At 36.0% G+C, this 19388-nt stretch overlaps 1 protein-coding gene across 5 annotated transcripts in view; it reads right to left on the bottom strand.

The window, feature by feature from the left end:
- Nucleotides 1-8389: 8389 nt before the first annotated feature.
- Nucleotides 8390-19388, bottom strand: part of LOC121244497 (uroporphyrinogen-III synthase, chloroplastic-like) — a 31836-nt gene continuing 20837 nt past the window's right edge. For 2 of the 5 annotated variants that reach the window (XM_041142585.1, XM_041142586.1), the window contains exons 6-10: nucleotides 13038-13093; nucleotides 12270-12355; nucleotides 11760-11894; nucleotides 10755-10820; nucleotides 10386-10689 (exon numbers count right to left, since the gene is read on the bottom strand). In XM_041142585.1, the coding sequence (XP_040998519.1) occupies nucleotides 10772-10820; nucleotides 11760-11894; nucleotides 12270-12355; nucleotides 13038-13093 (326 nt within the window). In that variant the 3' untranslated portion in view covers nucleotides 10386-10689; nucleotides 10755-10771. Of the gene's footprint in view, nucleotides 8856-8904; nucleotides 9241-9514; nucleotides 9595-10385; nucleotides 10703-10754; nucleotides 10821-11759; nucleotides 11895-12269; nucleotides 12356-13037; nucleotides 13094-19388 lie in introns of those variants that run through there. The other 3 variants (XR_005936439.1, XR_005936438.1, XM_041142587.1) reach the window with 3 other exon arrangements.

Here is a 19388-nt window from a genome sequence, read left to right as displayed (position 1 = left end):
GAGTGTGAAATAGGAAGCCCCATGGTGGGATTAATGGCCACAAATATGAAGAAAAAATTTGACAAATATTGGGGCGACTTTGATAATATGAATATGTTGTTGTTTGTTGGGATTATTCTTGATCCTCGGTATAAGATGCGATATTTTGACTTTGCATTGGAATGCATGTATGCCAATGATCCCACAAAAGCTGTTGATTTGAGTTGAAAGGTTAAAAATGTTTTAATCCGCATGTATGAGGCATACGTTGATAATGAGGGAGGCAACAATTCTGATCTACAACAGCAGCGCACAAGTCCCCCACGTGAAGAAGTAAATTCTACAGATGGTAGTGGTAGTGATAGAGTTGATAGGACGGCAGAAAGAATGGTCATATTCAAGCAACGGTTACAGTCGGAAAATACTTTGGGGAGCAAAAATGAGATTGATAGATACCTAGCTGAAAGTTGTGAGGAGGCATTTTCAAGTTTTGACATTCTTATTTGGTGGAGGGTTAATTCAGTTAGATATCGTGTACTTTTAAAAGTTGCACGAGATGTATTCGCAATACTGGTATCTACAATGACCTCTGAATTTACATTTAGCACAGCGGGTCGTGTCCTTGATCCTTTTTGAAGTAGTTTATTTTCGATGATGGTTGAGGCTCTAATTTGTACACAGAATCGGCTTCGTTCTTCTTCTACTCCAATCAACCTTAGGACTTTAATGAATGAAGTGGAAGATTTTGAGAGGCAGTTGGGTATGTTTCTTACTTACTTCATTTTATAACTTTTTTTTTTATAAGTACTTCATTTTATAACTTTTATGATCTATAATACTATATGTTATGAAAATTTATATAATATGTTTTGTTTCTTTATTGTACAGAACTTGTTCTGGACGGTGACAATTCTATGGAGGCTTCAAATACAATGTCTACAACCAATGCAAGTTAATGAGAGGAAATGTATTTTAGCTCATTAGTTTTCAATTTTCACTTTTACTATTTGCTAATAATTCTTTTATTTACACTTTACAGCGTATTGTGAAAACTGAAAAGTGAAAAGTATGCCAAGCCAAAAGATGTAGGAAGCTAGGACTTAAGAGCTGCTAGGAGAATAATTGTATAATTTGCATTGATGTAAATTGTAATTTGTATTTAAAACTTTTAATTTTCCAGTTATTTGGGACCTGTATAATTTTTAGTTTTTATTATCTATGCTTGGGAATGGTTTTTTTTTTTTTCTTTCTTCCTTTTAGAAGCCAAATTTGCTTGGGAATGTTTTTTCAATTTTCTTTCAGTATCTAGTATAATTTTTAGTTTTAACCTTGTTTAAATTATTTGGATGGATTAGTAGTAAGAAAATCAAGTAGTTGTTCCTTTTTTAAAGTTTCTGATGGATATAGATAAAATTTATTTTTTGTAATAAAACCTTTTATTTAAATTTATTCACTGTAATTTAGTTAGCATATTGCTTTATAATTTATTCCTTTTTAGACTATCGGTGAATAGCTTTGTAACTTGCATTTTTTTTATAAGCATTTTGTGGGTGGCTTTATAAGTTGTATTTTTTTGCTTCAAATTGGATAAAATGTTAGTAGATTTTACTATTGGGCCGAAAAATAGAAGAATAAGGTTGGGCTATTGGCCCATCTGGAATAGGGTTGGACCGAATAGGACCGAACCGCACCGAATTGGACCGGACCGGTCCGGTCTTTATGCCTATTCGGTCCGGTCCAGGGTGAGAAAACCCTGGACTGAATTGGTCCGGTCCTGTCCACAAAACCTCATCCAGACCGACCGGACCTGACCAAATTCATCCCTAGGCTGAGGCCACAAGAAACATATATAGCAAACAAAGTACATATAAAAATATAGAAAACTGCTATGCCTTGAATGCAGTACTAGCGTCTTAAAACCAAAATAAAATCTTATTTCTAAATGGATTTATAGAAAACAGAAGAAAATATTATATTATTATCAGTCATGCGTAAAACCAAAATAAATTTTTTTTTTTTTAAATTGCACATGTCTTTTATAAAAAAAAATAAATCCTATAAAAAATGATAGTTTTTTTTATACCTTTTTACGATGGAATTTATTTTTATTTTTCAATTAATGAATTGTATGAAATTTATATATTTAAAACATATACAAATCATTTTTCAAAATGACTAACATTTTTGCACTTTTATACAAACCACTGTTTTTTTTTTTTTTCAACCCAATAATATTCTACATTTATGCGTGCATGATGTATATATTCTACGTGAGTAATACTACATACAGTTGTGGAGTATGTAAATATCGTACAGTCGTTTTGAAAAAAAGAGGAGTACACTATTAGAAAATTAATTTTCTTTTTATGTGGATCTCGTATTTATTCACTTTGCAAAATGATTTCGCGACGCTTATATAATCACGACTGTAATTATCATTTCTAATCATTCTACGTCGTATTTATGTTATCTGACAAGAAAAGAAAAGGACAAGGCACGAAATTAATACAAGGAATTATTGGTACTGTTGATGAAATGGCAAGCAATCGTGAAAATGAGAGGTTTATAACTTTATCTCATACATATATATATATATATATATATATATATATATATATATATATATATATATATACACACACACACACTCACACTTACGTAATGAGGGAATGGACACGCCACCCACGACCCAAGCGACGTGCATGATAGATTGACATTGACTCTCAAGAAACACATGACATGCATGAGATTATGATCAGCCATCTACCTAATTATATATGCTTGATTTCAGAAAAAAATATATATATATGGTTAATTATTGATATCAAGTTGATAATTCAGCATGACATGATTGATCATCTGATCATCCCCACAAAGGCCTCGATCGATAATGCCAAATATGGGGATCATGGTATCTTCTTAATTCTGACTTTGATTGAGGCCAGACGTCGAGATATTTGTTTGAGATCTAGATTTTTTATAATTAATTATTTTACTTAAAAATAAATAAAATGAAAAATTGTCAAAATGTTGATTGATTGGAGATCATTCGCACCAACAAAAGCATATGTTATAATCAAACTCATGATGTGTCTAATATTTCTCTACCATTCTAGATAATTCTAGAGTGATCGATGTTAATTAATTTGTCTATTATTCTATATATAATATACGTGATCATATTCTTTTGTATGTAGACGTTATAATGTTCGAGAAAAAACATTAATAAGAAATTAGAAAAGGTAGCTAGATAAATAATAAATGACTTTAATTAATTCGAACGTTATAGATAGATATATATATATATATATATATATCATAAAAATTACAGCAAATTAAACAGTACGACAAGTACATATAATATATAAGGGATCTAGGAATATACGGTCGATGATGGGTAGCTTGGGGGACTTCAAAATTAATGCATGCATGCAATTACTACGTACGTACGTACGTACCTCTTTTGTCAGAAAATGCATGCCCTAATTAATTGTAGTTTAATTGACAGAATTAATATTATAGCTAACTAGCTAGCACTACTACCTTAGCTAGCTAGCTGTAAGAGATCAGTGGACCCATTATTACGCCTCTAATTTATGAAATCTATTATATCAAAAAATAATTTATTTGTGATTAAAGTATTTTTCTTTTTAAATTAACGGTAACATATGCTTCATGAAAAACGACCATTTCAACTGAATCAAATGTCTAAGCTCTCACCGTTACGGGTGGTGACTCAATCGTCCTTGGATAATGCTAAAGTGGTTTGATATATATTAAGTCATAAATTCGAACTCCTTTGTGAAGTTGGGATCTAAGCTTTGCCTCATTTAAACTCGATTAAAATGAGCATCTCATGCGACCCTCCTATCAATTTTTCTCGATCACGTTCAGATTGAAAAACTACCTCCAATTATCCCTTTATTACCAAAAAAAAGGAAAAAACAAAAAATAAGCTCTCAATATTAATGGGAGGCCTTTTACTAAAATATTTCAGTGCAAAATGCCAAGAAAGTACTAATGTGGGTTAATTAATTGCTTTGAAATTAACTAGCCAATAAAATTTTATAGCCCCCATTTGAGAAGTTGGTACAACTTCGAGCTAGTGGCCTGGCTACTACTAGACAAGAACAGATCATAAAGCTAGCTCAATTGTAACTGAACAGTTGAGATTTAAGAAGAAAAAAAAAAAAAAGTAAGGCCGGGATGTCAGTAATTAATCAAATGATCATGATCAAGTGCCAATTAATATTAGTGCAAAATCGCATTCCATTGAGAGACTTGTATATTTACTCAAAATAAATGTTTTAATCACAAAACAAATTTACAAAATTAAGTAAATTCACAGGAAATGCCTTAATGTGATATGTTAAATTGTAAAATTATTTTAAGTTTAACATATTTTATAAAATCATGTCAGATTATAACTTTATTTTTATGAGATTTCTTCAACGTGGGGTATTGATGATATTTGTTAAGCTAAAAATAGTAACAAAATAATTCGATGTCTATCCTACGGACATGCATATGGTTTAATTTTATCTTTGCCGACCAGAAAGAAATAATAGTACCTACGAAGAAACTAAGAAAACAGATGAGAGAGAGAGAGAGACTCCCCTTTTGGTGGGGTTACATTAGGGTAGAAAAAAAAATGTTTGATCTATATAAAAAGAGTGAGACATCATATTGTAGAATTCTTTTTATTATAAAATAGATCTAACAAATCATATCAAGATACATCAATTTATAAGTTTACTTTTATAATTAGATTTCTACATTTAGCTTAAAGGTAGATTTTCTAAAATTTAAGAAGCTTTTACTCCTACAGAAAAAGCAATCGAATCATACGTATACATACATATATAATGGGTATAATAAGGAACCCAATCCATCAGGTGGACGGGCGGGAATCATGATTAATGTTATTGGCATGAAAATGCAGTAGAACTTCGAATGGTCACGAATGGTGGGTCTGATACTGGGTTCCATAAAACGATCGACTTTATACCCCACGTACAGGTCCTTTCATGCACAAAGCTGGCATCCTTCTCATCCGTGTCTCCTGTAAAAAGTGTCCAATTTATGCTATTACGTACCCTTTGAAAGCTTTTCAGATCCTAATAAATACTACTTTTCACTGGTCTGGGCGGACTTTGTGATAACGAAATGAACTTTGATTTCATGCCACTAAAATCATTTTCACCTCTATCTTTTTCTAAAGGCTAAAAGGCAAAGCTTATGAACGGTTGTCGTTTCTCTCTTCTCCTTTCTTTTTCTTTCCTTTTCTACCTGCACGCATTGGACGTGTCCATTAGACTATATATTACAATCATTTTGATACTAGAAGTGCTATAAATTAATACAAAGAGATCCCATAAAAATAAAATCACAAATTGACATGGTTTCATATTATACGTTAGATCTACTTTACAATAAAAAATAAAAAAAAATTACAATCTAATGAATGATATCAAGTCATGACGTCAGTTTGAAGATTTATTTTTATAGAATTTATTTATGACTAAAATATTTTTCTTTTAATATTGTACGTAGTTTTAAAAATTATATCATTTTAATAAACTGTTCTACGTACTGACTTAATAATAGAATTTTTCTAACAGGAGAGGATAGCAGATGGCATAGTTGCATGAAAACATGCATGCTCGCATACTGAAATTGGGTCAGGAAATTCCAGCAATAAAAATGAAATAATCACATAATCAATGTACGTCAAAAGATGGCAAAAGGCTTTATATATATATATATATATATATATATATATATATATATATATTATTGTGGTGTCCAACTGGTTATGGAAGTTTGCGTGATGGCTATGAATTAGCCATGCATGCATGGGTTTCTGGACCCTCACTTTTATGATCATCATGTGGGGGTCGGGCAAAAATAGAAAAGGGAAAAGTTGCCTCTCTTCGGGTAAGGGACCTTTGTAAAGGGCAAAAAAGTAGATACGTACATGCTGAAAAGACTGTTTTACCTGCTGCAGGGGTGATTGCCAAGGGGGAAAATGAATAGGAAAATCAAAAGCAAGTTTCTTGAGGATCCAAAACTTGTGAAGTTGTCGGTTGTCTACGATTCGTAGGCCCAAATATTGGAGTCATTTCATGTTGAAATGCAACGAATTATGATCCTTATCACCGAAGAATAATGTTAAAGAGTTTCGATTTCCTTAATGTAAGAGATCTTAAATCTTGATTCATATTAAGATGATTCTGTTTATCAATTCTTAATTTTAATTATAAAAAAATTGATATACATGACCTGATATGATACGTAAGATTAAAAAATACATCTATTATATCTTATGAAGCTATGTCAGTGTGGATTTAGTTTTATGGTTGTAACATTTTTCATTAATTATTTATCAAGAGCAGGGAATTCAATGCTAGCTAGAAAATGTTTGCTGGAATTCAATCCCTAAAGTTTGTTAAGCTTTGAAATTTAGGGACGTATTGGGCTTTCAATTCTCACCTGTGGATTGGAGATCAGGCCCACAAATGGGGGGAGCTTATTTAGCTGAAGAATAAAATCTGTTAAATTAATAACTGTTTATCGTAAAATTTGTAAGTTGATAAAAAGAGATAAATTTCATTTTTGAAATTATATCTTAGCACTAATTGAACCCTAATTACGTATAAAATAATATTATATATTTTATTTGCTTTGAGGATGATAAATAGTTTAGGTTTGCATGATTCCAACAAAATTTTAAGAAGTCATACTTGTGTTAAATAGCCATAGGTTTCGGTTCCTTGAAGGTTAGCTTGAGATCTTTGCAAGAAAATATGTTTGAAATTTTTGTATGTCTAGCCTTGCTTGAACCGAAATGTATAGTGATGGAGATAATCACAGAAGCTTGATTTTTCATTGAGGATAGTTTTTTTTTTTTTTTTTTTGATAAAAAACATAACTTCCATTAATAAAGAAAGGAGATTACAGACACTTATCAAGGCAGAGGACTTGAGCAATAAAATCCGGAATACAATCACACCACATACTAATATCATTCACATACTTCATATGTGATAAAGTATGTGATTTATTGATTTTAGTATGATTTAAAAAATTAGGGTTTCAACATGTTTGGGTTAATAAGTGAAGTCGGTCCCATTAAGTGTATAAGAGAATTTATCTTGTTTGATTAATCAAGAGCTTAGTGTAAGAACTTGAAGTGTTTCGGGTCTTGTATTGTTGTGCATATGTATATGTATGAATGAGAGTATATGAGTATTTATAGGCCTTATATGAAAATATAAGGTAGTCGGACAAAATGTCACTCTCAATAACCCAAGAAACATGATTTACGGATCGTGGTACTAAATGAGTCGAATGAGACTTTAAGACTCTGTTTGGTAAGTCGATTACTTCACTTACTATTTACAAACAGTTTATTTCTATTCACAAATTATTTATTATTTTTTCACTATTTTCACAGATCATCTGAGATCATATCAATATCTAAACGTAATCTAAGTGCTCTTTGAGTCAATTTTTATAAAATTAAATTTATTTTTAATTAAATTAAGTGATTACGTTCATTGATTGAATTTATTTTCTTTTAGATTATGCAAAAATGTCATGTTCTGAGATTTTTAATCCAGATTCAAATAGCAAAATAAAAAAATAACTAAGTAATAAAGTAGTAGTAAATGAGATGTAATGGTATAATTACCCAATTGCCGATATTTAATTTTTTCCACTATTTAATTTGTTTCCCCTTCATTTGCAATTCCATGTTGTTTTCCAAACCAAGAAATCATTTTTTTTTTTCTTTTTTCAAGTCATCCAAGTTGTTTGTTTGATATCTACGCTTCAAAGCACTCGGTTAGTGAGTTAGTACGCATTCTTTTCTGGGTTGATGCTTCTGGGTGAGTTTACCGACTGCATGCACTCCTACCTCCTTAAATGAGATGAGTGAGTTTACCGAATGATAGTTTGGATAGTGAGATGGGTGCTTGCACATCCTAAAACTACAAATATCATTTCTCTTTATTTATTGCACTGTTATTTGCAAATTTTTTAGTTAACGTCTCTTGACTTGTTTTATTGTCTTTAGAGTGGAAGCCATAAACACAAAATAGAAATGTTTTATTTATACAAAATTTTTATAAAGTAAACTTACCTGGATAATTAAAAATAATAATAATAATAGGTTACGCTGTGTGTATAGAAAACTATAACATATCAAACCATGATCTCTTTGTTTTATAGGCTTGGTTCCTCCAAGCATGATTTGTCAACACTTGGCAATCATTTTCGCATTATTATAATCTATAAGCATCCGTGTCTTCCAAATTCCTCGATCATTTCTAAAATTAATTGTTCGGACTTTTCTTGTGTTTGCTTTCCACAGCATTGGTACCGATGTGTAGTCCCAACATTTCTGAAATCCAAAACAAGGCATGCTCATATACTTTTCAATGCGTTGTTACTAACAGACTTTGGTGTCTCCTTTCTTCATTAACAAGTTCAAATATCACTTGCCCCAACATATTGCTCCTTTTAAAAGTTATATCCACTTGCAATGAGAGAGAGAGAGAGAGAGAGAGAGAGAGAGCCCACCGAGGATGGCACGATTGCCACCATCATTGCTGCCATTTTCTGGCTTAAAATAGTACGAGAAAGATTAATATGTGCAGGCCAGGATGCTCTTCTCTTGGACATGGAGCCATGGAAATATCTGGGACTTTCAAGAGTCGAGTGATGAGAAAACACAGTTCCGAAATGATTATGCCTGGATCAACGGTAAGCAAATTCTTCTCTACCCATGATCATAGTTTTCTTTTCAACCAGTTTCTCCGACTATGGCAAAGCCAGCGACAAACACAAGCCTCGGGGCTCTTAATACTTGTAAACTGGCTTTGAGAGATTCCTTCAATACAAAACCCAAGGTTTCTTTATAACCAGAGAAAGCTATCTATGCCGGTCATTCGCAAAGAATACGAACAAAGGCATTGCATTGTGTTTCTTGTGAAGTTTCCTTGGGTTTATGACATATGCCAATGTGACTCGGATGCATATACTAGAAGACTCACCAAGGCTTCTCTGCAAAGCTTCAGTGGATTGCAGATCGGGAATGCTTGAATTCAGATAATACAGGTATATTGGGCATATATGAGTTTTTCTAGACACATGCTTTGAACTCTTTTGCCAGCAGGTGCGATCACAATCAAAGTCGAGGAAACCAAGAGGTCGGAGAACTGGATATTTATCAGCACTCCATGTCTGGCCTAAATAGTTCTGCAAGTCAATAGTTCCTTAAAAATAATCACATTCACATCTCATCAGAGTATCACTACCATTTGGTCGCAATGATCTGCAATTATATTTGATCTTACGAAAAGGTGGGGCATATCATGAAAACAAATTTTTGAGCCAAAACAAATACAAAAATAATTGACAGCAAGACTATATCAACAACTGCAGAAGGTGGGGCTTCTCTAATACCTACTAAATCAGATCCATTCACTATATTTATTTACATTTATCCATATCAAAGAAGTCAAAACCCTACCATCTTACTGAGAAATATCTAATTTTAGAAACTCCAAATTTCAAATCCTCCCAACGCCACCAGTCAAGAAATTCCATGAACTACGATTAAAAAAAAAAAGAGTCCCATTCCGCGCGTGCAGATCCAAACACACTACATAGATTAAACATTCTAGCCCTGATAGCCTAACCTATATAAAATGCTTATGCACTACATCAGTGGTTGACCGCCCCCCAAACCCCACCCCCCCCCCCCCCCCCCAACAAAATAAGCTAGCTAAAGCAGATTTCTCATAATCAAACACAGCCAAACCACATGCAAATATAATGCATACAATTCTACCATCCAAGCTCAAAACAGGCCTGAAATTGTAAAACCAAAACTGCATTCATCCTCACTCTACACCAAATTTCCAAAATCTCAAACCTATCAAAATTGCCCAAGTAACTTATGATGCACCTATGCTGCTTCATCATTGATAGGTACTTGAACAAGTAACTTATGAAAAATTCCAAACCTACAGCAGTAGCTAATAAGGCATTTGATTTCAAACAAAAAGACAATACACCATTACAAAGAATTGTGAACTCACCCACCACCACATAATAATGGAAGGATGAAGACGCAACTTGACCTAAAGGTTATTTGATCAACCCAATATTAAAGATGACCCCAGCTATAAACCTCACTGAATCATGCATATTAAGAAGGATTCAAATGAGTCATTTAGGAAGGTATGGACAGCAAAACTTAAGCAAGGCATGGCACAAAGCATAATAGTGAGTGTAAAAAGCTTCTCTAATAAATTGTGTACAACGAATTTTGATGATGAAAGCTGTGATACAGCATAATTTATGGGCAGACAATACTCGCCACTTTATCCTAAAAGCAATTTCTACTAATAGTCATTATTTCATATACGAGTACAAAAAATTAATTCATTGTCAATAGAGTAGCACACCTGATGTTGGCTTTAATACAAAAATGGAAAGATTTCTTCATCAGGATATCCTCTTGACTAGCCTCAAAAGAAAGCTATGCCAATTGGATACGATCTCTTCAGGGTGTTGAAGATCTTACCCCTTTCTGCCATGCTGCTTCTAAGAACTTCATCTTCCTTTCGCACCTTGTTTACACATTAGCTGCCAATCTGAACTTGTTACCTCCTCATCAATTTGCCAAGCCCTTGGTAAAAACTGAAAGAAACAACTAAAATAATTATGACTAAAACACTGGAAGAGAAAAAGGAAAAAAAAGATACCTTGGTAACATGACCTTCTAGAGCTGATCATGTGATCCCAAAGCTTCAAGGATGCTATCAACCCACCTGCCAATCGACTTCACTAAATTAGGAATGTGAAACTAACTCATTTGGAATACAACTAGTTATATTCATCAAAACAGATTCTCAATTAAGATGTTCAACCCAGAACATAAAAAATAACTTCCATAAATCCACCACCCAATGCTATAGATAACCCCATTTAGCTAGAATACCTCAAAAAAATCCTAGCTAAGTCAGTCCCACTGCCTCCAGATATTTAAGCGTTATCTCCATCATCATGGGTTTACATTTTGGATGGATCTCCTTCATTTAACTGTGATATCCCATACTAAGTGAATATAGGTGGTAAATGGGATCCCACATTGCTTGGGAGAGAAAGGTTCTTACTTTTTATAATGATAATTAGGGGCTTTAATTGTCCCATTGACTAGTCATTTTGCAGTATCGACCTGGATGTGGTTTGGGTCTTCCTTGGGGCATTACATTAACAGAAGGAGAAAAACAAATCCCACATCCAGAACCCATTCTCCAAAAAAATATAAGTTATTTATCCACTTCATCACATACTAGATTATCTTCTCATCAATAGCTTTACATAAACATTTTTTGTTATGAGAAGCTAGTAAGAAACGCCAACATTAACAGCCAATTCACAATTAATGGAAACAATTGTCAGTATAATGAAATCAATTACATGTATTTTCCCCTTCCTTAGCACCTTATAAAATTATAATGAAAACAAATACCCCTTAAAAAAAGAATCAGCCACAACCAGCAGTCAAACCTTACAATAGACATTCTAATTCCAATTAAGCACATTTGAAAAAGAAGCCTATTTTCCCTAAGTTCACAAAATAGAATTGCAGCACAAGCTAGTTCAGCATCGCTCGGCATGAAGGGTTTATAATTGCGAACTTACATAAAAAATATACTGGCATAAGGTAGATCTTCCAGAAAATTGGCAAAGAAAGTGAACATTACCCTTCAAGGCCTGGTTGCGCTGGGTAGAACACATTTTGTAGGCCTAATCTTTTTGCAGACAAAGCAGTTGTCTCACCAATACAGGCAATTGAGTTGTTCCATGACTTTGAATCGTTAATAAGTTTGACCCAGGCACTGTTGCAATGGAGATTTACAAACTAAATAAGATTTATGAACTAAGTACATGATTTAAAACTTCCTCGTCAAAACCCTCTGATCAATCTAGGTAGCCCAAAGAAGAAAAATAATTATAAGGTGCCCCATTGACCCTCAGTATAAGTGGTGTGACTACAAAGTTGACTTAAAACTCCATCTAGGTGGTAAATAAATGTATGAAATGGTAGATTTGGTGGCACAGAGGCAACTTAATCCAAAGTGTCCTCAATTGCAGGAAAAAAGACCACTAATGATAAATGAAAAAAGGTCAAACCCATGTCAAACCATTCCATGTAACTTAGGAAAGTAATCAAATATCACATAAAATAAGATAAAATAAAACCAGTTACACACCGAACCGAAGAAGGTGAAGCAACTGCAACAACAGGAGTAGAAAGTGCCTCCTGTAAAAGCATTTGGTCAACATGCTGGACTTGTACCTGGAAGAAATCATATCAAATGATGGGTCAAGAACCACAAGAAAAGAAGAACAGCTAGAGAAAATGATGTCATATAAGCAAAACATAATGACGGACTTTTTCAGGCTAATTGGCTTAGTAATTCATGATAAATAATGGAAGCCACAACAATAAAGCACTTTTGAAAAACAAGCTAAATGCTCAGAATCTAAACTGACTATAACAACATCAGAAATCATAAATTCAATCTAGTCGATGCAATCCCTACACGGGGAACTATCTGACTCTCTGAGACTGTAAGGAAAAAACTCAAGGCATGTGATTGAACTAAAGGGTTGAATATGAGAGAACATCACAAATTATGATTCATCCAACTGCAGTCCCAGTTAGATAATCGGTTATCAGAGGCATACTAGATTTCTCACAAGCAAAAGTTAATACAAACAAGTTGATTTCAGCATGTGTAACAGAATCTGGAAAAATACAGATTCTACATTATAATTTACAGTAGGGATATTTTCTCAGTTGCATCAAAATTAAATCAATAGAGAAAAGTCTTTAATGGAGAAGTATTGGTGACAAGCCAATGATAAGAAATGTTTATTTTTAATGTTTTTTAATTGCAATATGTCAATGCAAGTTTTAATACATGAATAGAGAGAAGCGAAGACCCACAGCTACACCACCACTTTAAAGACTTTACCGTTGTATATGTATTTAGCCTTGTGACCTCAAATCCACGATTAGACAAGCCTTCCTCTGCAGCAAATAAAATATAATGGTTGATTAATATTATTTCCCAAGCTTTGGTCAAGTATAAAGGCAAAGATGGTGTACTTCAAGCATGTTGCTGGATGCTAAATTACGATCCATAAATAATATAAACTATTAAGCTCGGGCTAATACATGTTCCTACGAGATACAATACTTGAAGGAGATTCACCGATATGAGAAAATCCCTAACTGCCTGAATGTGGCAAATCAAATTTGCAAGAGAATTTATTTAATAAAACAGACCTGACCATGAATGCTAAATTGGCACTCAAATTAACGAACTCCACAAGAGGCTTCCTGGAAGATGAAATTACTTCCAAGTGATATTCAACTGTAGTGAGGGGGAAATGGATATTATCATATATCACAAAACCACTATTCTTATCTTGACTACAGAGGCTGGGTGAGAACAGTATAAAATGGTAAAAGCAACATATCTCCAATGCTGCACGCAAAATAAAAATCAAGTCATCTACAGGGCTAAACAGTACTGCAACAAAATGTTGCTTATTGAACATGCAAGGGGGTGCAAACCTAGTGAACAGGAAGTATACAGAAGGATACGCCCAACTAGCAAAACAAGAAGAAAAAAGAAAGTCTTTAAAATCTAGAAAGCTAAAGAGTTGGGAGCTATTGTGAGCAGCCATCCAAACATATAGGGTGATGAAAATTTTCATCCACTTTCTGCTTTATATTTTATATTTTTCTAACCTTTTCTCTAGATGATTCACACAGCACCTCTGAAGCGGTGTGAATTGGTCCAAGGTATCTTCACCGATTGAAGAAGGCGGATTAGGGGTGTGAGACTTAATTCTCTTTAACCAAGCCCTATTGGGAAAGTGGGCTGTGGCGTTATGCCTACGAAAGAGAGAGCCTTTGAAGGGTACTAATTGACACAAAGTATGAAACTATAGGAGAAAGTTGGTGCTCACAAAAGATAAGGATGCCTTTTGTGATTCATCTTTGAAAGAATATTAGAAGAGGTTAGGGGGACTTCTCCTGCTTGCCTATATTTGAGATGGGTGATTGGTCCAAGATTCACTTCTGGCAAAAATTGTGGTGTGGTGATCAAACCTTGAGGAGTTCCTTCCCGGAGTTATTCAAAATTGCTTGCAAAAAGGATGCTTACGTGTCAGAATCTTTATTAGTTTATACATCACTCTAGTCAATGGGGTGTAACCATTAATAGGGAAGTTAATGATAGGGAGATGGATCTATTTTCATCCTTCTTTGACAGGCTATACACGTGCAGGGTGAGTCAAAATGGGGAAGATAAATTGGTTTTGGCCCCACCTAGGAAAGAGGTGTTTGAAGTAAAATCTTCTACAATGTGCTATGTACTCGTGACAAGACTCCTTTTCCTGAAATAAAGCACCACCTAAAGTAGCTTTTTTTACTTGGACAGCGGCCATAGTGAAGATCTTATCTTGGACAACCTGACAAAGCAGGGCATGATAGTGATTAATCGGCCTCTTTGGGATAGTTTAGGTGATGCATTTTAGGGTGATAGAGTTCCTAACAAGTTGGAAAGAGCAATTTGGTAACCGTAAGTGTGCACCTATGTGGAAGTTCCATGATGTGTAATATGGTGTCTATGGAGAGAAAGAAACAAACACAATTAAAATTGTGGAAAATCAGTGATTAAGCTCAATCTTCCATTCTACACACCCTTTTTCATTGGATAAGATTTTATTTTATTTTTTATAAGTAAGAGTGTATTAATAAAAGAATAGGCAAGGCCTTGTTCAGTACAAAGGGTGTCCTAACTACGTAGGAGCAATAGATACAAGGAAATCATGGAAATCTTGGCCATTAAATTAACGGCAATGGCCTAAGTACAAAGAGTTCTAAGGAAAAAAGCTTTAAGTTCCTCCATCGATCTCTCTTTGTCCTCGAACGTCCGTTCATTGCGCTCCTGCCACACACACCACATGATGCAAATAGGAAGCATCTTCCATACAACCTTGATCTGTTGATTACCTCTCAGGTCTCTCCAACTAGCCAGCATCGCCACTACTATCTTGGGCATAACCCAACCCAAGTCTAGCCTACTAAATACCTCATTCCATATCCCTCAAGCTACCTCACAATGTATTAGAAGATGATCCACTGATTCTCCCTCGTTCCTACACATACAACACCAATCTGCGATGATCACCTTCCGTCTCCTCAAATTATCCGTTGTAAGGATCTTGCCCAAGGAAGCGGTCCACACAAAAAATGCTGCTTTGAGAGGCGCCATATGTCTCCAAATCCTTTTCAGGAGAATTGAGTTGGAAGCTCCTATGATAGGGACTTATAAAACGAGCGAACCGAGAACGTAACTTTACCTGTAGCTATCCACCACAAAAAATCAGCACTCTGGTTACTCGGTTTGATTGAATACAAGAGGCTGAAAAAAGCTGTGAAACTGTCCATTTCCCAATCATGAGCCGCCCGGCTAAAATTGATGTTCCATTGGATCTGTTCCCCCACTATCACCATGACTTCCGCCACTGAGACATCCTTGACACTTGCAACCCTGAAGAGAGCAGGAAATAGATCCTTTAGAGTGCAATTACCACACCAAGTATCAAACCAGAATTTGATCCTAGCCCCATCTCCTAGACAATATTTTGTGTGGCGAGAGAAGACCCCCATCCTCTTCTTATATGTTTCCACAAACCCACTCCATGTGCCCCTCTCACTTCATTGGTACACCAACCGCCCCATAAGCCACCATATTTACTCTCAATCACCAACTTCCATAAAGCTTTTGGTTCTTTATGGTATCTCCATAGCCATTTTCCAAGTACCGCCCGATTAAAAATCCTCAAACTTCTAATGCCCAAACCACCATTAGAGAGAGGACAACAAACCTTCCCCCACCTAACTAGGTGAAATTTAAACTCCTCACCTATTCCACCCCACCAGAAATCTCGTTGAAATTTCTCAATACGAAGCGCCACACTTGCTGGAATAGGGAACAATGATAGAAAATATGTCGGTAGGTTAGATAACGTACTCTTTATCATGGTAATCCTACCCCCTTTAGACAGGTACATTCTCTTCCAGCCTGCCAGTCGACGTTCTATTTTCTCAATCACTGTATCCCATAAAGAAGCCGCTCTCGAGGCAGCATCCAACGGAAGACCAAGATATGTCATAGGGAGTGAGGCAATCTTACACTCCAAAATATTAGCCAATTGTCTTATACGCTAAACTCCTCCAATAGGCACCATCTCTGATTTTTCCAGGTTCACTTTCAACCCAAAAAATGCTTCAAAACAAAGTAGAAGAGCCTTCAAGACTCTAACCTGATTATGGTCTACCTCACAGAAGATAAGAGTGTCATCTGCAAACAATAAATGCAAAATATTAGTAAGTCCCCCACCCGGGGATCCAATCGAGTAACCAGTCACACGCCTATTGGCGACCAAGGCTGGGGTCATTCTGATCAAAGCCTCCATTAAAATAACAAAGAGTAATGGGGATAACGGACCGCCTTGTTTTAGACCTCGTGTGCTGTGAAAAAAACATGTTGGGCTTCCATTTATCAGAGCTAAGAATTTCACTGTAGATATACACCAACAGATCCATGATCTCCATCTCTCCCCAAAACCACACCTCCCAAGAAGGTCGAGTAGAAAATCCCAATTAATATGGTCATACGCCTTCTCCATGTCCAATTTGCATATAATCCCTGCAGTGCTAGCTTTCAATCTACTATACAGATATTCATTTGCAATAAGGACCGCATCTAAAATCTGTCTATCCCTTACAAAACATTTTGAGGCTTTAAGATTATCTTTCCCACTACCTCACTAAGGCGATTTGCAAGTACCTTGGAAAGGATCTTGTATACCCCATTTATAAGACTAATGGGTTGGAACTCCCTAATCTCCGAAGCACCAACCGTTTTTGGTATCAAAGCTAGGAAAGTGGCATTTAGGCTTTTCTCAAATTGTCCAGCCGAATGAAACTCTTGGAACATCTTCATGAGATCATCCTTTAATACATCCCAGCATGCTTGAAAGAAACCCATAGAAAACCCATCAGAACTCGAAACCTTATCTTTAGCCATTTTCCTCACTACTTCAAAAACCTTGACCTCCTCAAAAGGTCTCTCCAAGCGGATGCCATCCATAGACCCAATAGAGTCAAAAAATAGCCCATCAGGCTTAGGTCGCCAACCCTCCTGCTTAGTGAGTAACTGTTCAAAAAAACCAACTACGTGATCATTAATCCCCTGCTCATCTTTACAATCTACCCCATCAATCTTCAATGACTCAATATTATTAGATCTCCTATGAGAATTGGCTATCCTGTGGAAAAACTTAGTACAACGATCGTCTTCCTTCAACCATAACGCTCTCGACTTTTTTGCCACGAAATCTCTTCTAATAGAACGATCCTCTCGAGATCTGCAACTAGCACTAGCTTTTGAGCTAATTCCTCTTATGTTAAAGTCCTAAACTCTTGTACCCTTTCCAGCTCCTGGATCTCCCTTGTCTTGCATTTCTTGTGTTCCCCAATGTCCCCAAAAGACTGCCAATTCCAAAGCTTTAAGTCTTGTTTTAGAGCTTTCAATTTACCCGCAAACATGAAACTGGGAGTACCCTGAATCTGATAAGATGACCACCATTGTCTGACCCTATCTATAAAACCTTCCGTTTTCAGCTACATGTTTTCGAACTTAAAGTACTGACGTCTTCTTTGAATCCCACCACAATCCAGTATGATAGGCCAATGGTCTGAACACAGCCGAGGCAATCTCTTTTGCCAAACCTCCTGAAAATGACTTTCCCACTCCGGGAAAGTTAAGAATCTGTCTAACCGAGACGATGTCTGATTATTGGCCCATGTACATAAACCCCTTGTCATTGGTAAATCTACTAAATTCAACTCAAAAATGCATTTTGAAAAATCTGACATTGCTGGACGCATTCTTCTATTGCCAAAACACTAACTAGGAAATCTTGTTACATTAAAATCTCCACCAATACACCATGGAATATCCCACCAACTATGCACTCCAGCTAGTTCATCCCACAATACACTCCGATCGCTGTCTGAATTAGGTCCATAAACACCTGCAAAAGCCCACAAATAACCATCTGATACACTCTTAAAGGAACATGCTACTGAAAATAATCCAATAAACTCCTCCCTTTTCTACACCACTCGTTGGTCCTACATCACCAACATGCCTCCTGAAGCCCAGTTAGCTGCCAAATATACCCAATCCACATGTATACAACTCTATATACTTCTCACATTTTATGTATTAATAACTTTCAACTTCATCTCCTGTAAACAAACAATATCCACCTTCCACCCTCGCAGCAAGTTTCTTACTTGAAGACGCTTACTAGTCTCATTTAGTTCGCAGACATTCCACGATATGATTTTTGGTTTCATTTGGGATAAAACAGCCCCTTTCCCCTTAGTCCTATCCCTACTGGAGCTGCCTTCAGAGTTCATGGACCAAGTCAACCTCTTGAGTTCACGTTGTTTCTTGGTACCAGCTTGGCAACTTTCCTTTGTTGTTGGTGACCCGTTTCGATAGCGATGAGTAATGCCATGAACTGCTCCTCATAACCTTCACACTTCAAACCCACCATTTCTTGAATATCCTTCACTGTGTTAAACACACAGTCTGATACACTTGACTGGTCTGGAAACAAACACTTCAAAGGGATAGGGTGCTGCATTTGAAAATCCTGTTGTTCCTCCAAATTCTCTTCCTTGAGCACCAATCCAAACTCCCCAACAAAATCACTCGACACTTGGATAAGCCTCTGGGAGTTCTCTTCATCCAAGAGATAAATCATCACTGGCCGAGTCCCCTACACTATCTCCCAGTAAAACGACGTCGCTAAGCACCTCAGTATTGCTCGCCAAACCCTCATCACCTCCCCCACGCTCCGTCGGCAATTTATGTGCACTCCCCGGAGGTAGAAAAGCACTCGGTGGTGGTGGAAGAGCCACCTCTAACTCTGTCGGTGTTTTCTGTCTCTCCTGCTGCAACAAACCTACCTCCAACCGCACCACCACCTTCATCGACGACTTCTGATGACATCGTGTTGAAGACTCCGGCAAGTCCACCACCCTATGGTGGTGGCGCAACGACACATCCAGCAAAGGAAACCTTCCTCCTGAACCCACATAACCTGATCAGGCCCTCCACTCTTACCGGGCCTTGGGCTTGGCCCAGGCCTATCAGCCCGCCCCTTGACTTGATAGCTTTGCCCATTAGTTATACGGGCCTGAGCGAAATACGGCCCATTAGGACCCATCC

This window comes from Juglans microcarpa x Juglans regia, chromosome 8S, assembly GCF_004785595.1.
Source record: "Juglans microcarpa x Juglans regia isolate MS1-56 chromosome 8S, Jm3101_v1.0, whole genome shotgun sequence".
Classification (NCBI taxonomy): domain Eukaryota; kingdom Viridiplantae; phylum Streptophyta; class Magnoliopsida; order Fagales; family Juglandaceae; genus Juglans; species Juglans microcarpa x Juglans regia.
This window is presented reverse-complemented; position numbering and strand designations above follow the sequence as displayed.